The 22,250-nt window shown below is 41.8% G+C and overlaps 3 protein-coding genes and 1 long non-coding RNA gene across 4 annotated transcripts; 3 read left to right on the top strand and 1 right to left on the bottom strand.

Moving 5' to 3' along the window:
• The first annotated feature begins 595 nt into the window (after positions 1–595).
• On the top strand, positions 596–9,218 carry LOC119907001 (acetylcholinesterase collagenic tail peptide-like). The gene is made up of 18 exons (XM_038724524.1): positions 596–981; positions 1,652–1,791; positions 1,908–2,017; positions 2,147–2,266; positions 2,512–2,556; positions 2,687–2,713; positions 3,949–4,020; positions 4,156–4,218; positions 4,331–4,357; positions 4,453–4,497; positions 4,848–4,883; positions 4,956–5,036; positions 5,464–5,560; positions 5,681–5,802; positions 5,916–6,035; positions 6,663–6,792; positions 7,397–7,499; positions 8,318–9,218. The coding sequence occupies exons 2-18, from the start codon at positions 1,689–1,691 to the stop codon at positions 8,385–8,387; spliced, it is 1,371 nt and encodes a 456-aa protein (XP_038580452.1). The 5' UTR covers positions 596–981; positions 1,652–1,688; the 3' UTR covers positions 8,388–9,218.
• A 106-nt stretch (positions 9,219–9,324) lies between these two features.
• Positions 9,325–12,884, top strand: LOC119907395 (peptidyl-prolyl cis-trans isomerase FKBP14-like). Its single transcript, XM_038725154.1, has 4 exons — positions 9,325–9,646; positions 10,661–10,812; positions 11,349–11,476; positions 12,287–12,884. Exons 1-4 carry the CDS (start codon positions 9,453–9,455, stop codon positions 12,443–12,445), a joined length of 633 nt encoding a protein of 210 aa, XP_038581082.1. The 5' UTR covers positions 9,325–9,452; the 3' UTR covers positions 12,446–12,884.
• Positions 12,885–13,445: 561 nt separating this feature from the next.
• On the bottom strand, positions 13,446–21,988 carry wipf3 (WAS/WASL interacting protein family member 3). Its single transcript, XM_038725153.1, has 8 exons — positions 21,678–21,988; positions 19,752–19,851; positions 19,045–19,180; positions 17,521–17,685; positions 16,692–17,417; positions 15,583–15,720; positions 14,967–15,068; positions 13,446–14,859 (listed from the first exon to the last, which is right to left on the bottom strand). Exons 2-8 carry the CDS (start codon positions 19,830–19,832, stop codon positions 14,819–14,821), a joined length of 1,389 nt encoding a protein of 462 aa, XP_038581081.1. The 5' UTR covers positions 19,833–19,851; positions 21,678–21,988; the 3' UTR covers positions 13,446–14,818.
• LOC119907396 lies at positions 19,841–20,603 on the top strand. Its single transcript, XR_005445098.1, has 2 exons — positions 19,841–20,205; positions 20,293–20,603. It is a non-coding gene; the product is annotated as an uncharacterized LOC119907396 (long non-coding RNA).
• Positions 21,989–22,250: the final 262 nt, after the last annotated feature.

Raw genomic sequence — 22,250 nt, 5'->3', positions numbered from 1 at the left:
ACGTAAAAGTAGCCTGCTTATACCTCACTGTAAAACATTCTGTAACAAGTAAAATTCCTGCATTGAAATTGTTACTAAAGTGAAAGTATAATCAGGAAAATGTACTTAAAGTATTAAAAGTAAAACTACTCATTGCAGATAGAAACATTTCCTGTGACTGTTATACTATTAGATATGATAAAAGTGTGATTTTACTGTTGTAAATTTTGAGTGGGAGCTAATTTTTAAGTATTATGTATTGTAGTGCAACTGTCCATTAATCAACTTTCGAAATTCTGAAAACAGAGAGAAATGCATTCACAAAAATATTAATTTGTAAAGTAGGCTAATAGTTACCAAAGCTGTCAAAATAAGCAAGTAAAGTGAAGTAAAAAGTACAATATTTCCCTCTGAAATGTAGTGGAGTAGAAGTAGAAAGTGTCATAAACCCTAAATGTGTACTTAGATACAGTATTTGAGTAAATGTACTTAATTACTGTCCATCACAGTTATGTAAGAAAATGGAACATTGTTTTTACTATTGTTTCTACCACGAACAAATATATCCAGCAGATGGCGCCATTTCACTGCTGGGGAGCAGTGAGTGTAGCATGCCGACTTCAAATGTCGGTGCCATCCCACTTATTCAGCCAGCTGTAGGCTACTGAAGTCGATCCAGATGACACAACAGTTAACGAGCCTCTGATCCAGACCCTCTGGGACTGAGCTGCCCACCGGTGTGTTGGCTCCGCTCACTGGCCTCTGCTGGGCATTTAGCGCAGGGAGAAAAAGATCCTTCCTCCTCAATTGTGTTGTTATTGACCGGCGGAGGGAAAGAAGCGGGTCGATAAGTGGATCAGATTTATTAGCGGTCAGGATTGGCTACAGCAAATGTCAGAGGAGCCACAGTCTGTTTGACTGCACCACGCGCATTTCATTTAGGTTAGAGGAGCGCCAGACGGCGTGTCTAGCCTATAAGTGCGGCACAATTTCAAGTGGAAGGTAAGGTTGATCTTGTGCATTAAAAGCCACGGATGTAGATGACTTTGCTTCCATTATGCGCGCCTGGATCATCAGGGCATGCTGCACGTTTAATTAGACAGAATAGAAGTGGAAATGTTGAGCCATACTCATGAAGATTTGGATTACTAGTTGAACCCGGTGCAGCAGATTTTCTGCAAAACACATGTGGTTCAACACGGGATTATCATTTGTTTAGGACTTTAGGACTAACATCTTCCTGCATCCACTATCGTTGACCTGCATTCCCCAGATGAAATGTGAGCATATTGTAAATGTTTCTGTGAATGAACCTGTGACAGCCTTACTATTGTTACTCTGACTTGTGTCATAAAGTGGCAGAAGTCATAATAAGCCCGAGAGCCTGAGAGGCAGCCCAACTCCATCTCCTTGGTCTAATTCTGGCACGGCTGGAATTACAGCGGTGGCTGCATCTGCTGCAGTGTGGAGCTGCAACAAGTTTATTATGCTATGAGGAGAGAGAGAGGCTTAAGGGAGGAATCTGATAGTGACACCCTCTAGAGGGAGCAAGGAAAAATGACAGCTGCCAGTAACTGCATTAAGCTCCTGTGTGTGTGTGTGTGTGTGTGTGTGTGTGTGTGTGTGTGTGTGTGTGTGTGTGTGTGTGTGTGTGTGTGTGTGTGGTTGACAGCTTGTGTTGTGTATTTTAGGAAAAGTAGCCTGGCAGGATGGACCTGGTCAAAATTGCAGTGTCCTTCCACATTCTTCTGTGTCCTGCATGGGCCCTGTCCCGTCACTCTTACATGGACAGCATCCTCTCAGGCCACTCAGGTAAGTTGTTTGAGTGTAATGTAACACCGGCCATTAGATAACACAAGGAATGCTTGTCCTGTCATTCATCACGGCAGCCTTTCGGTGATACGCGCTGTTGTCTGTCTTCCCCTCAGCTCTCAGGTTGCTGGATGAGCCGTTGCTGTTTGACCCCTGTTGTCTCATGTCACCGCCTCCGCCTCCCCTCTTCCCCCCACCATCTCAGCTGTTAAAGCAGAGCACCTCCGTAGGTGTTCACAAACACATACACACACCTGCTTGCATAAATACACCTCATTTACACATATTTGTATGCTCACAGTCTGCCACTAAATGAAACCCTATTCTCTTGGATTTTGTGTATGTTTGACTGAAGGATGGTATCAGCACCTTGGAGCCAAGTGTTTCTGGAGGAGAGGAACGGAAAAAACAAAAACCTGTGATACCTGGGTGTTCACCTGGATATCCAGGACCTCAAGGACCCCAGGGCCCAGAGGTAAGGCCCTTTTTCAAAATATTAGACAGTGTTGGAAACCTCACAGAAGTGGTTCAGTCTGATTATATCACAGTAGGCCTACATCTATTCGACAGTGAAATTAGCATTTTAAGCCATTGAAGACAGTAGATGGAAATATTGTTAAACAAGCTTGGAAATTAATGTAAATTACCTTTTTAATATAGATTTTTCACAGACGTATGATGCTGTTTTAGCAGTATGAGAGATGAGTGTAAATTTTTCAGGGTCGAAGTGGATTACCTGGCCTAAGAGGACCAAAAGGCGAGAAGGTGTGTGTTTATGTTTTTGAAATATGTCTCTAATATGTTTAGCTGTAGAAGTATTTGTGCGTGTGTCCTTGTGTTTCTCTCTGCTCTAATGAGTGCCATAACTCCTCTCCCCTCATTTGTCCTCCTCCAGGGAGAAATTGGACGTCCAGGGTCAAAGGTGATACACCCAACCTTCCACATGTCTCGTTCTCCCGCTCATCTCTCTCTGGTCCATCTCGCATGTCCTTGAAATAATGAGCTCTGGATATCTTTCTCTCTCTCTTTGCCGCCACTGTGCCCTCTATGCATCCTTCATCTATGTGATTTGATTTGTCTATTGATATGCTCAGAATATCCTCTGCAGCTGCTAAATGGGTCATGCCACATTAGTCTCAGTAGCCGCTCTAACTACATATTAAGCTTGAACGCATCCAAGGATGTCTCCCGCCATCCTCCTGCTCTTCATCTCTCTATCATTCCCCTCTTCTTTCGTTTTCCTCTGTGTCTTCCTTCTCTCTCTCTCTTCCTGTACTTGGCCTGGCTCCATTGGCCTGTGTACTGGACTCCAGTCCTGCTGATCCAGGCTCTCCAGCACTCCACATCTGCACTTTAATCTCCCTAAGTGCTTTTGCTCTCCATGATCAATCACTCCACACACCGCAGCAGGTGCATGGTGCCTCTACAGGCTGCTGTTTTAATGACAGGCAGCTAAATGAGAGCACGCTGCTAGCATGGCAGCAGATCTCAGATACTTGTCCAGGTGTCACTGAGATGCGAGGCTGTTGTGTAATATATTTGGCTTCCCGGCTTGTAGGAAACTGGCGATGAAGCAAGATGGATTAAGCCTTAATTCCTGTCTACTAATTAGCAAATCTCAGGGGCATTGTTAAAGCTTTGAGACTATATTTTGTACTATACTCTGTCATGTCTGATTAGGAAAACCTAGGAGGTCAATTTGTTATTTAACCTGGTCAGTCTCAATGAAAGTCAGTAGCTCCTTTTTAGGGGAAACATGGCAGTGAAAGAAATTTCTTGATGAACATGAAAAGTTGCAGATGATCAGCACAAAAGTAGAAATCAGTCAAAATTCAATGGAATAGCTTGATAAGATTAAAAGAACAATACAGGGAGAAGTTGGCACGCTACCAGCAGAGTCTCAGGGTAGTCACTACACCTGGCCAAGAAATAGCCTGGCGTATAAACCACATTTTGTCATTTTTTGTATGGATTAAACACATGAGTGAACATGTCAGACTGTTAACACTTTAGAAAGACTTTTGAGTATCTGCAAAGGTTTAAAGCAAGAGACCAACTCTTCCAGCTTTACATCACGTTTGCAGCAAGTTCAATGAAGAGGGAGCAGAAGATGAACAGTTTCAGTAAGTACTGCCACTGATGTTTGAATCTCTGCAGGGTCGTACAGGGGCGCCAGGCCTCCCTGGGAAACAAGGACAACCGGGATGGCCTGGTCCAGAGGGACCCAAGGTAAGTGTCATGGAACCTGCAGGAACAAACACGTTTTTGACTACTGGTGTTGCGTGGCACTTTTAAGAAGTCTTGAGGTTTTATAAAAATGCGTATGCCATATCATAAACACAGTCATATATATTTATGTTTTAGGGTGAAAAAGGGGATCCGGGACTCATGGGATTACCAGGACTGAGGGGACCACCAGGGATAAAGGCTTGTCACATCTTTACAACATCATACGTATATTTATGTATATGTTAGGAAAGAAAAAGAAAGAAAAAGTTTTGATCTTATCTGCCGTTATGTTCCTCGTGTATCCTTTCAGGGTTTGCCTGGTTACAAAGGAGAGAAGGTAAGTTCAGAATCACTTCTCACAGTGCACATTTATCACTACAACACTATTAAAGCCTTCATTTAATGTTTCTCGCTGTTTTGTTTTTGTAAAAGGGGTCTCGTGGTGACCGTGGAGCAGCGGGACCAAAAGGCGATAAGGTTGGTGGAGAAATGTAATTTTCTTTTATTGCTGATAAATTGTTTTTTTACAATAATGTGTTGTGTAACTCATCATAGCACATTTATTCTTGGCTTTCACTATGAGCACTTCACCTCATGTGGTGTTATAATGGACATAATAATTTGATCAGGGAGTGAAAAACTCTACAACAGTTTGCTCAGTTATTGGTTAGTATCCAAAGTGGTTCATGACTTGAGACTTTCAGCTTTCAAGCTGTCTTGAGACCTTAACCTTGGAGACAGCTTTAATTAACATTAAACATTTTAGTGCCTGCTCTGCTGGGATAATGACTTTTCTCACATCAAGTTCTCATTTTGTCTTTATTTAGGGTTCCATTGGTTTGCCTGGGATGCTTGGGCAGAAGGTAGGAATGATTCATTAATGAGTACAGGAAACAATACAATTTAAACAGACTATTTCTCAACTCCTTTCACAGGGTGTGTTGGGACCAAAAGGAGAACCAGGAGTCTCGGGGAAGAGAGGGCCTACTGGACGGCCTGGAAAGAGAGGCAAACAGGTGGATAAAGACAAGAAAGAATCATATACAAATGCACAGGGGTGTTTTGGTTCCCTCTGTATATAGTATGTGGGTGTTTGACTTGTAATATGCCTGATTACTGTGTGTCAGATGCATGTTGCACAAATTTCAAACACTTAACAGCATCACGTAACCCTGTGTGGTGCACTGACACTCTCACCGGCTAATTCAGTCACTCGAGTTTTACTTCCAGCTCTAATTATAGACTTCCGTAGGGGCTGTAGTGTCTTTGGCGTCTTAGATCTTCCCAGTCTACACATTTATATAATGTAACACAAGCACACACATTTTTTCCCCTATGGACTGGATTATGACAGCTATGCACAAGTGGCAGTGGCATGTAGGTCACCTTCAGTGTGTGTGTGTGTGTGTTTTCTAATACTGGGATGTGGCCTGGTTTGCACAGGGCATGAAGGGCCAGACTGGAGCCTCAGGAGCCATGGGCCCCCCAGGACCCCCCGGTCCAAACGGCCATCCAGGCCCACCTGGTCCACCTGCCACAGGTACAGTAACTCACACACTTACACACAATCAGCCTCAAATCACACGTTTACAATGTTTAATATGGAAGTACAGTGTAGGTACATATGTGTTACCCACATTTCTTTTTTGTTTTTGTGCAGGTCTCTATCTAGTGGGAGAAAAGGGAGAGAAGGGTCTTCCTGGTCCACCAGGTCGCTGCGACTGTGATTCCAATCTTTTTGGAAGCTACACACAACGGGGAGGCACTCATAAAGTCCCTGCAGTAAGAACTTACTAATAAACTGCTTCCTTACAATATTACCACCCAAACTGAATACATGGAATCAGTTGTTACTCATCATCAGCTTTCACGCTCCCCTGTACGGATGTGTGTAGATATTTGTGGTGAACAGTGAGGAGGAGATGGCCCGAATACATTTAGACAACGCAATAGCATTCAGGAAGGATCAGAGGGGGCTCTACTTCAAAGATAAAGATGGATGGAAGCCCATACAGGTAATGACTATGAGAGTGTTATGTAATTACAATGCTGAGCAGTAGCTCTTGTCAATTTGCCAGTGCTTGATGCTGTAGTTTATCAAACAGTAGCCAATGAGCACGTAATTGATAATGCTACATTAGTCACATAGCATAACTTGAATGCATCCCATGATGTCTCCCGCCATCCTCCAGCTCACAACTATGGATCTAGAACATTAGAAAGTTTGTTTTTTGACCTCAGAAACAGTAGTTTGACAAAAATTCAAAAATCTCAACTCAAGGTCCACTTGCTTCCACTTTTCAGGAGCTTTTTCCCAGTCTTCCTCTGTGGATGGAGTTTGCTTGGTTATTGTCAAAACATCTGGTCATGTATAGAATGACACCTGAGCAAAGTCCATCTGCTTAGGAAGACCATAAGATGGGGCTGAAAGCTCTGAAAACATTGGACATTGAGTTAAGATTTTTTTGGTCAAACTGGGCTACATTTAGTTGAAAACAGTTTTTGGACATCTACTATATGTACCAGGTTACATAAAACTTAATTTCATCTTTCCTTCAAACCACTAAAGCCAAACTCACAGTGCATGTTTTCTCATTGCCTGAAGTTTTAAGATTGTGTTTGTTTTCTTACAACTTGTTTAGCCCTTTCAGCCGTTCCAGTCCACAGAGAAAGTCCCGGACAGAGTTGGTATGTGTGGGGACGGAAAGGTGCAGGCCCAACACGGAGAGGAGTGTGATGATGGAAACCAGATTGTCACCGATGCTTGCCTCAGTGAGTTACATGCATCTCTTGCTGAGCTGAACACATGCATAGTAGTGTAGAGGTAAAGAAAAGGAGTGTGGGTAAAGAATGATCTGCAGAAAGTGTTACTGTTAATGCAATAAATTGTAAATTAGTTTTAACAACACCTTATTCACAGATAAACATGATACCCCCCTATATAGTGTACAGTATACAAAGAATTGAGATGAAAAAACTATGTATGTTAGTCTAAAAAATCTGAACTATTCTCTAAATACAAAGTAGATTAGGCTTTTTGCTGCACAAGCACCACCAGCTGCTTAGGAAATGCCCTGCAGAGCATAACTACAGTGCATTGCAGCGTCTGAACCCACATGGCAGAGGATAAAAGCAGCAAGCACTGTGAAACCTTTCCTTGATCTTTCATTAATCTCATCTTCTCTTTTCTTGCCACCGCCTCACTTTTCTCTGCTTGTCTGTTCAATTAAATTAGCTGGAAAATGCTGTATTGGCATTACGAAAACACACAAGAGTGCCAAAGCAATTAGTAACGTCTTCTCTCTTCCCTCCCTCCCTTGCTGCCTATCTCTGCCACTGCTACTTTCTCCTGATCTCCTTCCCTTCGTCACTTCAGACTGTAAGTGGGCCTACTGTGGCGATGGCTACCGACATGAAGGGATGGAGGAGTGTGATGGAAAGGACTTTGGTTTTCAGACCTGCAAGTCCTATCTTCCTGGGTATGTTCACTGGCAGCATTCAGAGTGCAGACACAAACGTACACTAAGTGTCCATTAAGTGCTTTATACATGCTTAAAGGGACAGTTCAACATACGTCTTGCTTTCTTGCTGACAGTTGACAAGACTCTCCTGTCTGTATGCTTCGTGTGATTACTTTACGCTTTAATTAGTTGTTTAATGAAATGTATGGGGTTGATTGTTCTTATGTAGTATGTATGATGCTTTGGCAATATTGTTGTTACACATTCACGCCAATAAAGCTAATTTGAATTGAATTGTTAATTGTGAAGCTTGGAGGCGGTTAGTGTAGCTTAGCATAAAGACTGATGTAGGGGGAAACTGCTAGCCTGGCTCTGTTTAAAAGTTAAACAAACGACTACCAGCACCTCTATAGCTCACTTATACATATATATATCAGTACAAAAAAGCTAAATTACCTGTCACTTCTTGTAATTTCTCCTGCTTTTTTTGTACAGATTAAACAAAGAAGACATATCATGTTTATTTGTTAGATTTAGTAGTTCTAGTTGGCAGACTTTTTTATACAGGTTAACTGTTTCTGCCTGTTTCAAGTTAAGCTAACTTAATCGACTCATGGCTGTAGCTCTATACTTAACATACAGACATGAGTGTGGTATTGATCTTCTCATCTAACTCTCTGTGAGAAAGCAAATAAGCGTATTTCCCTAAATATTCCTTTAATAAAGAGGCAATTGTAGAAATGTGGAAGTGTGCTGCATAAAATTGGCAGGTTCTGAGTGTAAATATAAATATACACTTAGTGTAACCGCTTGCACTTGTTCCATGTCTTCTGCAGGTCCTTTGGGCAGCTTAGATGCACCGACTCTTGCTTCATTGATTCCACTGGTTGCAAGTATTTCACCTGAACTGGAAGGTGAAAAAATTGCCAGATTGCAACTTTGCGGTTCCTCTTCTCTTCTGAACACAGGGATTACACTTCAGATTCTATTGAAGTCTCACCCCTTAAAAAATAACTGATGGACTGAGAGAGAGAGGGGGTACTAAAGGAAGCTGTTGTGCTTGCTCTGAGCCATGAAAGGTCATGGGAGTCAGCTTTGAATCGACAATGGGGGGTTTAATTATTTTATTGGCCTCACGGAGCAGTTCTCTGTTACTGTCAGTCCAATGGCTGTAGCACTGTTGTGGACACTGGTGATTATGGGGAACATTTTAATGATTTATTGATTGTATCATATGAAAATAGTTAGAATGTGTAGCCTATGACTTGCTGACGCAGAAATAAGCTATGTTCTGAACCTCTTTTGTAATGAGAGAGAAAAAAAACCTTTTCCAAAAGAGGCAATGATATTATTGATACTATATGTACTGTAGTATGCAAATCAGGGGTGTGTATATGTGTTTATTCCTGTGCAATGTATTACATAACGTGTATTGATGAAGTGCAATGGTGTGATAGTGCATGTAAATCTATACCAGCACACAGCAGACTGCTTTAACCAGTGCTGTAAATGTATGAGCCAAAGTGTAGCTTGTCTTGAAGTGAATGTCCAGAATACCCGACAGGAGGAAAATGAATGTCATACTGCAACAACAGCTAGAAAAATATCTTTGATTATCACACAGCATGAAGAAATTTCTCAGTTACATCAAAATGAATTCAGTAAAATGTGATTAGTGGATAATCTGCCTGCATGACTGTAAATTTCCTTAAACACTGTATATTAATAAAGATTAGGCCTACACTTCAGACTCCCCTTAAGTTGATGCCAGGATCTCTATGAGAGGGGGAGGGATTTTTTTTAGGAAAAGCAGCCAATCAGAAGAGGACTTCCCGCAACAACACGTATGATGAAACTGCCACGTAGAGGACCAGGCCAGCTGCACGACTTGCTGCTGGTTTTCAACATTTGACAAACCATCATAGCAATCTGTTTATTCTGCGTTGTCTGGAGAAGGCTGAGTGTGGCAGCATGCTGCTGACTTTGCTGAGCGGGCTGTGCTCCTCCCTGCTGGCTTATGTCAGCGGGGGAAAGCTGCCTGAAGCTGAGGTGAACATAGAAGTTCTGCACAGACCTTTTCTGTGTCACCGAAAATCAAAGTATGGAGACATTCTGCTGGTGCATCATGACGGATATTTTGAGAATGGAACCATGTTTCACTCCAGGTATGTTCATGGCTGACTCAGTGGCCTAACAGTCTTAGTCGTGATATGAGTGTCAAGTAAGGAGTGAAGAAGCATTCAACATTACTCCTGTTGGTTCCTGTAACGTTACAGCTGATAACAGAAGATATCGTTTCAATAGGCTACCTGTAGTGGAAGCAATTTGCTGTATTCACTCTTCTTCAGTTTTATAAACAGCTTACATTCGAAAAGTGCTCGATATAATTAAACAATCGCAGTAAAATATTACAGCATTTTATTTTGGTGTTCATGTAAGTGCCTTTTATACTCGGCAGTCTATGCAGTGCGCGCATGGTAAGGTTCCTTATGTTTATTGTGTCACGTGATAAAACAGTTGAAAGGAATTAAAGGGTCACTCAACATGGACAATGGAAGAATCAAAATCTCTTTAACTCTTTATGGTAGGCTTACTCTTTAAGCACCACAAACAAAACACTGGCAGCAGATCTCCAAAATACATCTCTAAACCTCAGCATGGGATGGGGCAGACAAGGGGCATGTGAGGAAACATGGATTGTTTTTTGTGATTGCAGTGAGAAAATGTGTTTTTGTCATGTGGGTGAACCAACCCTTTAATTTCTTAGATTTACCATCAGTAATGTGAGAGAATCTTCAGTAAGAATTCTTCTCACTTTGTCCCTTTCTCCACTCAGACAGCAATTAATCTCAGTACTCATTGACCTATAATAATAATAATAATACTCACAAAAAGAAGTGTCTGATGATACATAAGGCACCTATTTGAGCCTAGACAACATTTAATTTTAAACAATGTTTGGCACTAAAATGATTAAAAATAATAATTACATGTTATTTGTATTGCAGTGTTTTGAAATTATAGCCAGGCTTAGCCCAGTAGCAAAGCAGTGTTAACTCAGATTTTCACTGTAATTACACGTTATTGTCTTTAATAGGGGGTCTGCCAGACCTTCTCACAGTTCTTCCCTTTTCAGACCTGTAACAGTCTCCACTTTTATGTTGGTGTCTGTCTACCAGTCGAATCCATGGTGACAAGCAGGCAGTGTGGTTTACACTGGGCATCAGAGAAGTGATCAAAGGCTGGGATAAAGGCCTGCAGGATATGTGCTCTGGAGAGAAGAGGAAACTCGTAATACCTCCAGCCCTGGCCTATGGGAAGGAAGGGAGAGGTACTGAATGTATCCATATATACACAAGCTTCACTGCATGCTGCTATACAGATACATGGCACTGTCTTGAGGTGTTAGACATTGTTATTATAAATATGTGTCTTGTTTTGAATGGCTTTCTAGAACTCCCAAACTGAATGAAGGTTTCATTCAGGATTATTAGTCCACTTTTTCTCATAATGGAGCATGTGACCAATACTATGCTTTGTACTGGTAAGTAGAAACCACTAACCAATAACATCTCTTCTGTGCCTAACTAACCTTTGTCACGACAACAGCAATCTGAATCACTTGATATGACTAATAATGCAACCTAAGTTTGCTTCTTATAACACATACAACATGTTTTCAACTTATTTACTCACGATTTAACTCTGAAATGTGTTGCTGCATTCACTCACATAATTTCTGACGCACCACCCAAACCAACTGTTGTCTACATACAATGAGCATGCTTACAGAAACAAGTGACAACCAAGTGACAACCAGTCTGAGTTTTAGTTGACCTCTTATACTGTGATGATGTCCACGGTCAGGTAAGATCCCACCTGAGAGCACACTGACCTTCGTCATCGAGGTGCTTGAGATCAGAAATGGACCGAGGTCACACGAGTCCTTCCAGGAGATGGACCTCAACGATGACTGGAAGCTCTCCAAGCATGAGGTGAAGGATTGCGTTGCTTGTGTTAGCCAACCTTTTCTCTAAGGGAATAATTCTTTAAAGGTCTCTACCTACTGGAAAAAGTTAACAAAGTTCAATGACGATGGTGTCTCAGTATGAAAAAAGGCAGAAATATTTCTGTAAAATACCTGATATACTGTATAGGTCCCCCTTCCCAACATAATTGCTATTATGTAGTTAGAGTTGAAACAGACCATCAAGGCCAATCAGAATACTCAAAAATCAGTTCACAACAGTCAAATTGCAAGATTTATCAGGTGTCAAGAAATTAGAAAATATGTACAAGAGCAAGTTGCATGTACGCTTTTTAATATTAGCCTACAAACACTATAATCACAGTGTTTGTAAATTGTATGTGGACAAATATATGTTGGCACTTTGAGTAGCCAAGGGTTCAAGTAGGTAGCTATGGTTGGTAGCAATTTCTGTAGAATTGTATATATTGTTATATTGTTTTACAGTAAAGGTACAATGTAGTTAATTAATTAATTTACACTGTAATTTGGATCAACCTGTAACTTGAAATTAAACATTGAAATTACATGTTTGACAAAGGAATATCCTCTGTTTTGTAGAATATTTGGATTATTTTTAATGTGGAAGTTGAACACATTGTGCATACAATAACTTCTCAAATAATCATCTGGTTTTAGATTTATCCTTAATTGAAAAGATGAAACTGGAAATTGTTTTATTTGTCTATCTTCTCTTTTCATTATATTTTATTATAAATATATTGTCACTTCAGTCATATTTTTCCTCATTCTGTCTCACTCTGACCCCATCTACCAGGTGAAGGAATACCTGAGGAAAGAGTTTGAGCGTCACGGCTACCCTCCCAACGACACTCTACATGAGAACATGGTGGAGGACATCTTTGTCAAAGAAGATGAGAACAAAGATGGCTTCATTTCCTCCAGAGAGTTCACTTACAAACATGATGAACTTTAAAGTCTCTTCTGGGCCACGACACTCACTCATGCAGTCTTCCAGTCTTTTTATAAGTTCATGGTTGAAATACTTTTGGTGCAGAGTTTATTATTGCAGAGTCTCTCAGGTTACCTGAAAGTATTTCAGTTTTACAGATAGCATTGTGGTTGTGTGGAGTGTGACATGTAAACTCTTCCTGTGTGAAGATTTGTGTGGTGGATTTGAGCCAATGGGGTTTTTAATCTGATTATTTGTACAAGAACCTCGAAAACCTCCAGTCGCACATTTGCATTTAAGAAAATTAGACCAGGGTAAAATGACTCAATGTCATTCTGCATATAAAAATATTCAAAAGACTGTATCATTTCCTTGTGTGCAGTTTTCTGTCACAGAATATCTGTGGTAAAAGAAAATCTGTGAATGTTTGATGTCTGTTACTAAATTTGGCAGTGAAATTTCCCTTAATGTGTTTGTTTCCTTATGCAGTTACCTTTTGTAGTAGGGATGGGAATTGGGCTTTTTGAAGGGAGCCGGATCTTATGGCTCTGACCCCCCCCCCCCTTGAAAAGAAAATCATAACTTGTACTGTATGGTATGGTTTACCTGTATGGTAACTGTAGTCTGCAGTGAGTGTTCAGAACGTGTAACCAAACTGCCTTATCATATTGACTACATGGTGTGTGTTTAAGATAATGTGAACGTTGGTATTTTTCATTTTCTTTTAAGCAGTAAAATGGGTATTTTTATATGGCATCAGAGACAAGTGCTCTCAGTGAACCAGCATACACAACACTCCGTGGCACTGGCACACCCTGATGTAATCCAGCCATTGTTGTTATTAGAGACACCTGTTTGGCAAGTCAAAATAACTGAGAGACAGGTGCATTGCACGTGCATATGCTGCAATATCCATGCTGACTGGATTTATTGTTGAGCCCTGCAACATTAAGTGCAGCTTCATTCTGATTTCTCGAATGTACATGAAACAACAGCAATCCTTACATGGAGTTTAAAACTGGCTTTCTTTCATTTTAGATATTCACATTTGTATAATAATGACAAACTTGTTCTGCAAGATATACCATACATAGAAAAAAAGGGGAAATTTACCTGTTATATGTGCTGGAGGCTGTTTTAAGATATTGCGCACACATAAGTCTTAAATCTAGACTCTCCTGTTTCTGTAGCTTTGATATTCTTCTTTTAAGCAAACACATCAAGACTACACTCAATTACCAAATGATTTCTGTGTTCTGTTGAGAAGCCGGTTTTAATATTAGTCTTAATGTGATCAATAAAGTGACTGTCAACTTTTTAAACAAAATACTGTGGTTTATTTGGTGGTCACACCTTGTGATACTTTACACATTGAACCAGCAGGTGGCACTGTCTTCACAGGTGTTAGTGTCAGTTAATACAGTGGGAGAAAGTAAACAGTATTCCTCATTCATTATTATTAACAGACAGTAACAGTGTAACTTAAAACAGATGCACTCCTATATCGGTAAAAATGGTTCTTCTACATGTTTATAGATTTGTTACTTATAAAAACAATTACTAAAAAACACAAGAGCACGACGATATGTACAAGGATTTGTGAACCCCCAAGCTTAGCATATCCTGCAGTGGTAGTTTTTTTTCACATTGAGTTTAAGATGAGGTTTCCTTAGCCAAACAACATAGTCTCCTGCTAACAGAGGCAATATACTGTGGGTCATTGAATTCCCAAAAAAAAGGAAAAAACATGACATCTTGAGAGGATTGTCTTGCTATAACATTTTTGTAGGTGTTTAGGGAGAACATTGTTGGAGCATGTGCTCAAGATGTAGTTATTGCTGGACCACAGTGTGCATATGTCTGTCTTTAACAAAGCTTTGCTGACCTGTGTCTGGGTTAACTGTAGACTTGACACTAAAAGTGCTACTGCATAAAGGGACAGATTGTGACAAAATTCTCAGAGATGAAACCAAAATACTATTTTGTATGTAGATACTGAAATGCTTACAGACTGTGATATGATTCATGTTAAATATAGCTACTGGAAGACGCTGTCCATGGAGGGTATGTGTGTACGAGCATGAGTAGGGAGAGCCCTCCTCCTCACACACATTCAAAACATTCCACACTGAAAAGGGTCAGAGGTCACATAGTCAGTATAAGGCGGGACCCTGTTTGCCACTCATACAAACACACACACATACACACAAATACACTAAACACAAACACAAACACAAACACAAACACACACACACAGAGCCTGCATCCAAATAAGTCCATGGCAGTTGTGTTATTGTCATGAGCTGTCATGAGAAAAAAAAGGAGGATTGTGTGCAACTTCCTGATATGTGTATGTGTGTGTGTGGGAAAGGGTAAAGGACATGGTGAAGCCTTGACTCATCTGAGGTGTGTCCTTAACCCAGGTGTTTTGGGGTTCACTGTAAGAGAAAGGAAATCAGTGTGGGTATAGGGGCGGGGTCAACTCAATAGATGATATTGAAGGCACGGATAAAGATGAGAAAAAACAAGTGCTCTGTGCTGCTACCTCTGTTTTCTTTGCTGGGGTAGATCCGAGGAAAAGGCTTGAATTCATCGGGAGGGGGTAAGTCTTCAACAGGGTGGAACTGGAACTTGGATTCAAAATCATCTGCCGGTAGTAGATGTACAGTAATAATGCAATTCAAGGCTACCATTTTCTCTTCATTTTCACATACATGACTCAAGTTCTTGCCCAAATCTGCTTCTTCAAAAATAAACTCATGTCACCTTCTCACCCCTAAATGACAACACTTCTCTGTCTTTTTCCCTCTACAGAACTGTCAGTACAGTTCACATTTTTCATCTATACAATTATAGTTAATTACAGCTCCCCTATTCTAAATTAAATGAAACTTGAATGACAAGAAACAATATAAATACCATGAAATAAAAGCAGATATAAAGAAATACATCAGACAAGTTAAATAAAACTGCTGCGAGTCACTAAAAACTGTGAAAATATTAAAAAAAGATAAGAGGTAAGAACTATTTGAAATAAAATGTAATAAAAGTAAATGTAACATATTGTTCTGCTGCTCTTATTTCAAGTCACTCCGCTATTATAAAATCCACTAATAGCGTTAAATATATTCATGTGTATTGTAAGATACACATCGTCTCACCGAGGCTGTGCAGGTGTCCATTTCTGAGACTTGATGGAGGCAGGGGAGGTGGTGGTGGAGGGGGAGGAATGCGGCTGGACAGCTCGGTGCTGGGAGAACGTGCCGGAGGAGCTGGAGGAGGGGCCAGCCGACCCACACCTGTTACCATGGGTGACAAGAGCAGAGGAGTCAAAGGGGTTAGCAATATAACATCTACAATCTACAATTTCTATGACAACTGAGACACACTTTCACACACACACCCTCCCCCATAAACATGGTGATGATCTTTATTTGAATTTACTTATTTGACAAATTTTTACAGACATGACTCAAACGTCAGAAAACAGTATTTCACAGAACAAAGCAAAGATTAGATAAAAGCCAAAATGTTACAATTTTGTGATCATCTTCCCTCCCTTCAGATTCAATGTATGACCCCCTTATAGGGTTCCCAAAAACCTCAGGTTGGGAAGTAATGTTTTTCTTCCACCTTTAATTAGATAGATAAAGCAATAGCAATGCAATCTTTTTCAGAAACGCGCTGATCACATTCATACAGTTACACATTCACACCTGGAAGCTGTCCAGTCCAACACAGTCTGATCTTCTGGCTACTGAGCAGTTTTGCTAGAGCAGTTGGGATTAAGGACAACTCAGGGGTGGTAATGAGGGAGGGGCAAGCGGTGCTTTTCACTTTCCCAACCCAGATTTATTCTCTGGCCTGCGGGATTGAACCTACATCCTTCCGGTCACAAGCTCACTTCTCTATCCTGCCCTGCTTTAGGCTGCCTTCCTGAGTCTAACTTGTAAATTAAATGGAAAACAAATATTGCTGTGAAATGGATTTCTCTTGTAAGTTATGTGTTCTCGAATAATATGTTCTCTTGTGCCTTTTTACATCTTCATCATCAGTTTCATAGGTTGGCGCCATTTCACTAGCGATGCTTATGGCTGCACATTGTGTTTCAACATGAGTGAAAAACACCTCATAAAACTACTGCCTTGGAAAGCTAACTCCCAAAAAAATATGACAGTAGGTTCTTTTTTGGTCAACCTCGCAGCAGCGCTCCGTTTGTCATTAACTGAAAAGTCATTGGTTAGAAAAAAGACATTTCCTCGGTCCATACCTGCACTCCTGGGCACAGCAGGTGGCCGTCGGGTGGGAGCGTTGCAGGGATATGAGGGAGGCAGAGAGCGCATGGCTGGGGAGGGCACTGGAGCCATCTTGGGTAGTGGAGGGGGGAGGGTGGATGGGCAGCTGGGGGTGACAGAAGCTGGGAGAGGAGGAGGAGGTGGTGGAGGAGGTCCCAGTGGGCTGTCCCGCAAGATAGAGAATCTAGAAGGTTCAGAGTGGACTGAGGAGGGGGACGGCGAGTAGAAACAACCTGAGGAGCGATCCCCTGGAACAGCAGAAGGAGGTTGGAAAGGTGGAGGAGGAGGAGGAGGAGGAGGAGGAGGAGGAGTAGAGGGCTGGGAGATGGTGGCGTGGTGGGAGTGCTGGATGGGGAGCCAGGTGGGCTTGGTGACTTGGGCTGGAGGTGGGGGAGGAGGGCAGGAGGGGAGAGGCGGAGGCTTGTTGGCCAGTCTGTCCTGGATGGCTTGAGGTGGGGGAGGTGGGGGAGGAGCAGAGGGTGGTGCAGGTGGAGGTGGAGGGGGAGAGGAATTGGGGAAAGGAGGCGGGTGCTTGCTGCTGTGAGAGGGGGAGGGAGGAGCTGAGGACGAAGGAGCGAGCAGACGGTGGACGGAGCCTCGGAGCTCCGCCGTCCTGTGAAGCTCAGAGACGCTGCTTGTGTCTGCTGGTGTGGGGGGGTTCCACAGAGGCTTCATGGAGACTGATGAGCTCGATCGCGACACTTTAACAAACAAAATACACGTACAAGAGGAGTCATTTGGATGTGAAAATGTTCAGAGAAGACCACAAAATACAAGATTCAGAACAAGACATTTCTCACCAACCTGGGTTCTTGCCTGCTATGTCTCTTTGTCCTATAGGCCTGAGAGTGGGGAATCCTGCAGCAAAGAGCCCCCCCAAAGAGGGTCCCATGGGTGCCATTCCACCTGATGAACCTTGAGAAGCAGCAACACTGCTGGCTATATCTCCAGTGCTAGCCGCCTTGGGCTCTGGGGAGCAACACACATATATTACAAATGATTAAGAAAATGAATAAGAACAATGGCGTCAATGTACATTTGGTGTAGCTGATGTAGGCAACGTTGGAGAAACCAGCAAGAGACAACTAGATTTTGAAAGTAGCAAGTAGGCAAGTAGGTATCCAGACGGGCAGGTAAGCCAGCTTATTATAGTCATTTGACAGCCACAGATTTTTGTGTGTGTCAGAGCATTTGATTTGATTGAGTGCTGTTGGGGTGTAAAGAGAACTTGAATATGCTAAATTGTCTATCCTAGCTTTAATCAAAATTTCACAATCAGGTTTTGGTCGGGTTTTTTACCATTATCACATATTCAGTGACAAATGAGTTAACACATATAGTCTTTTATGTGCTCAGTAGGGTTTATAGTCATGGGAATATTGCACTTAATTCTGAAAAGACAACATAAAGAAGCTGAGAGCAATCATTCAGGAAGGAACATGAGTATATTCATCATTTGATTCAATTACATACCTTGGCACAAAAGACAGCGGACTGTTTTCAACTGGTCTGGTTACATACATGTAACTGACAATGCTAAGTAAGCTAATTCCTTGACTAACTGAATTAACATTTTGTTAAAGCATTATATAATGCGGTGACATCCACATTTCAACTCTAACATTTCCTCATGCAGTATGTATAGAGATTATTGAGTTGACTCTGTTTGCTTTATGAGGTTGTGTTTTTGTCAAAGAGATGGCTTTCTGTTTGAGAAACTGCAGGGAAACTCGTGCAACAGAGCTGTTTACCATAATGGCAAACGAGTATTAAATGTTTCAAAGTGATTTTTAAATACTATACATACAAGAAAAAAGTATACATAAACATCAGTTAATAAAGTAAAAAAAAGTAAATATACCATAGAACCTTCCAGTCTTTTTTGTCAATCTTATGGTATACCGAGCATACAAAGTCTTGTGTTTGCCCTTGTATAGTAGTTTCTGAATGCATCCATATCTGTATAGGGCATTCCTTCCTGAAGTGTGCACTTGGTGTGTGTGTGTGTGTGTGTGTGTGTGTGTGTGTGTGTGTGTGTGTGTGTGTGTGTGTGTGTGTGTGTGTGTCTATTCTTAAATGTAGCTCAAGGAGAAACAACATACTACCATTGAACGACACAACAAATACTACCTCCTGTTTTTCCCTGCTCTCTTTGTACCCTACATCTCACTACGGCATCTCGACATACAAATAAACACAATTAAACTTCCTTCCTCTAAGCTCCACTATGAGAATTACAGTGACAGTAGATGCACATGAGTACCATTTGGTGTCTTAAGACAGACAGCCGCAAGCATATCGGTAGCATGATAAGGATGTTGCTCTTACTATCGACGGCAGGGGCACTACGGTCATTGACCTGTGTGACTTTCCTGAGCCTGGCTCCCTTCTGGATGTCGGCCAACAGGGCATTCCTTCCACCCCCTCCTCCACCAGACTGGAGCTTAGGAGGCTCTGACGGACACTGTCACACAGAGAAAAAAGATCTTTTACAGAGCACAGCTTTGTTAGTGTTAATTAGTCAACTGGCTAAAAATTCATCCCAGACTATTTTGATAATCAATTAATAATTTATGGCTTTTATAGAACAAACATTTGCAGGGTCCATTTGGTGCATTTTGTTTTATATGATTGTAAATTGAAAGGTTAAGTGAGGAAGAAGAGGATGACATTCAAAGTGAGAGAAGAAGAAGAGATGTACGAAGGGAAAGGATCATTGTTAGTTATGTTGACAGCAGTTACGTTGGCAGTGGCAACTCATTTAACATGAGGACACTGTGCGCCTGCTGTGGAAACATAACACTCTTCTGCTACTGAGAGTCTGCTGTCTGCCCTACTCTTTGTGTGTGTGTGTATGTGTGTTTGTGTGTGTATGTATGTGTGTGTGTGTGTATGTGTGTGTGTGTGTGTGTATGTATTACCTCAATCAATAATGCAAAATAACCTCCAAGCGATGGTTGATGGTCAGTGAGAAGGATCCGAGTAAGCTTTTACAATTGCATGAGAGAGAGAGTTAGAGTCACACACAGTCTTACCTGTGGCAGGGCAGCGCTGGGCGGTGGTGGTGGAGGAGGGGGAGCCAGGGGAGGCGGAGGGGGAGGAGGTGGGGCTGGCATGTTGAGGCCTCAGATATACCTAAATATACCAGAAACAGTTGCCATCATTTTCATGCACTGCAGCCATTGACGAGCTTCGAGGATTTCTCCCCCCAATGTCAGAAGCTGCTACTGCATTAAGGCGAACATTTATTTGATGACCTCCTACCATCTTCCCTGAATAGGAAGCGCTTCCACCAGCGCAAAACAGGAAACAGCGAGCGCTCCATCCTCTCCAGAGAAATCGGACACATCCCCCACACACCACCCCTGTCCTCCTCTTCTTCCCACAATGCCCTGTGGCAGGACTCAGACAGGAACAATGGAGCATATTGTGTGAAAAGTAATGGACCTCTACCCTTCAGTCGCTCAACAACCGAAGGCCTTCACTGCGGTAAGTGAATGGAAAACACATTGAGGAAACTCCACAGGAAAGTGCTGCAGCGTGCATACACATTGTTCTTTTTCGTTTTTTTTCCAGATTATACTGAACATGCAACTATGCACAGGATGTCTCTTGGTTCCGTCATCAAGAGTAACTGGTGATAAGCACAAGTGGCCAACTCTTCAGGAACAGCTCATGTCCAAGATTATGTCACCATGTTTCAATCTCTATGTTGTTGGCAACTCAGCGAGTAAATTATCCACAGCAACAGTCACTTCTTGACATCACAAATTCTTCTCTTCCATGGCTGTGAGAGACAGAAAACAGCCCACGCATTGTGCACATTCGGGTCCCTGTGGAATTTGCACATGCTCCTCCTGAGCTATTTAATAAAACACAGAACAGAACCTGTTTTGTTGTATCTGTCTCTCTTGTCTTTGTCCATGTGTGTGTGTACAGTTTATGCCTCCCATCTATGCAACTGGCGGACTGTCCTGCGTTGCTATTTCTATCTTCATATCTATGTCAAGCTGCCTCTGTGACACTGCTAGTGTAGGTCTTTTAAAGGGGGGCAAAGCTGGACACTGGTTTTGCTGAGCTCTAGAAGAACACTCAGTGGAAATGCACCTCTCACACCAGTTGTTGTTTTCCTTTGACCTTTAGTATGTCTTGTTCTTCCTGAAGACACACACACACAGCTGGAAGGGGCAGCTGCTGCAGCCTTAACAAGCGACTTCTACATGCTTCATGTGAAAGAAAAAGATTGAGACCACGGAGCCCCAGTTGAGGCTGTCCTAACTGACTTGAGGATATGAAATTGTCTGTTGTATGAATCAGGGGAGAGGGTGAGACCACTGACCCTCTCTAACATCTCAAAGAACAACCTAAACAATGTTTAATCACCTTTTCCTAATTTTATGAGAATTGTTAAAACACGATTTTGAACTGATGATATGTTTCAGAAGTCCACTACAGAAAATGACAAATTTCTTCTGTTTGAGGCCCCAAATACATAAATTGGAGTTCTGTTATTGGAGTTTTATAAGAGAGGAATTACATGACCTCACGACCTCAAGAGTCAACACTATAAGCCTATGATAAAATACTGTAAACAATTTAGTTGTTTGCATATAGAGCATCAGGTCTGTGGGACAGCAAACAAATTGTTAGAACAATCATCTTCACATTTGTTTGACTATTTTTTCTTGGTTAAACGTTTACATGCGAATCCCACAAAAAAAGACAGACTAGGCTACTGTCCTTAGAATGCAGGGACAAAAATGCACCTGGAATACCTTCCCACTGAAACAGAAACGCCTAGACATTAAGAGCCAGGTACACTTGATGCCCTATGCCTTTGGGTAATAAGAGTAATAAGCTCATGTTCTTGTTGGAGTCCATGTCTCTTACTTTGACAGGTTTCTTCACGCAGTTTTGTGGGAATAAGAATTACCACCTGTCACATAAAAAAAATGTCTTACCTTCTTACGAAATAGCCACCTGTTCGCAGAGACAACTTCAGTGAGGGGGGGCACAGCAAACTGACCTCATAGTGCGCTCCTCATGGCGTTATTTTTAGTTTAATGAGGACACCCCGTATACGACGTCTCGTCTCCTGCAAGCGATTGAAAAAAAAATCCCAGAAAGTTTTTTATTTCACTTCATATTTGTACCCACATAGCAGACGCTGAAAACACGCGACAGTGGTCTTTTTATGGCTGTTTACGGTTTATTCCCTTGTGAGCGCACTGCAGAAGGCGAACAGCGTGAGGCCACACCTTACCGCCCCGCGCTCTACACACGGGACCAACGGAGAGAGAGAGAGAGAGAGAGAGAGAGAGAGAGAGGCATGCAGGGCACTTGGCTCGGTGTCGTCGCCTCGATTTACATGCTGAAGATGCCAATAAACTTTCCCTCACCTTGAATTACACCTGTCGAGTAAAATAAAGTGGTAGGCCTATGCATGAGCACTGGTTCCGACTGAGAGGTGAAGAAGTCTAACCCGGTGAATTTATTTTAAAGTTTTATTCAATTCTCTATTTTTAGGCTGTAGA

The sequence above is a fragment of the Micropterus salmoides genome, unplaced genomic scaffold (genome assembly GCF_014851395.1).
Source record: "Micropterus salmoides isolate LMB-PRFRI ecotype aquatic unplaced genomic scaffold, ASM1485139v1 Ms_hic_scaffold_17, whole genome shotgun sequence".
In the NCBI taxonomy this organism is placed as follows: Eukaryota; Metazoa; Chordata; class Actinopteri; order Centrarchiformes; family Centrarchidae; genus Micropterus; species Micropterus salmoides.
This window is presented reverse-complemented; position numbering and strand designations above follow the sequence as displayed.

What these genes read in the sequence shown, in the direction of transcription:
- LOC119907001 (XM_038724524.1), top strand. Translation starts at nt 1,689, where the DNA reads ATGGACCTGGTCAAAATTGCAGTGTCCTTCCACATTCTTCTGTGTCCT. An exon ending in TTGGACGTCCAGGGTCAAAG is followed by an intron (nt 2,714 to 3,948) that starts GTGATACACCCA and finishes GAATCTCTGCAG; the next exon opens with GGTCGTACAGGGGCGCCAGG. An exon ending in CTGGGATGCTTGGGCAGAAG is followed by an intron (nt 4,884 to 4,955) that starts GTAGGAATGATT and finishes CTCCTTTCACAG; the next exon opens with GGTGTGTTGGGACCAAAAGG.
- LOC119907395 (XM_038725154.1), top strand. Translation starts at nt 9,453, where the DNA reads ATGCTGCTGACTTTGCTGAGCGGGCTGTGCTCCTCCCTGCTGGCTTAT. An exon ending in GGAACCATGTTTCACTCCAG is followed by an intron (nt 9,647 to 10,660) that starts GTATGTTCATGG and finishes TCTGTCTACCAG; the next exon opens with TCGAATCCATGGTGACAAGC. An exon ending in GGAAGCTCTCCAAGCATGAG is followed by an intron (nt 11,477 to 12,286) that starts GTGAAGGATTGC and finishes CCCATCTACCAG; the next exon opens with GTGAAGGAATACCTGAGGAA.
- wipf3 (XM_038725153.1), bottom strand. Translation starts at nt 19,832, where the DNA reads ATGCCAGCCCCACCTCCTCCCCCTCCGCCTCCCCTGGCTCCCCCTCCT. An exon ending in CCAGCGCTGCCCTGCCACAG is followed by an intron (nt 19,181 to 19,751) that starts GTAAGACTGTGT and finishes TCTGTGTGACAG; the next exon opens with TGTCCGTCAGAGCCTCCTAA. An exon ending in TGGACACCTGCACAGCCTCG is followed by an intron (nt 15,069 to 15,582) that starts GTGAGACGATGT and finishes TACTACCGGCAG; the next exon opens with ATGATTTTGAATCCAAGTTC.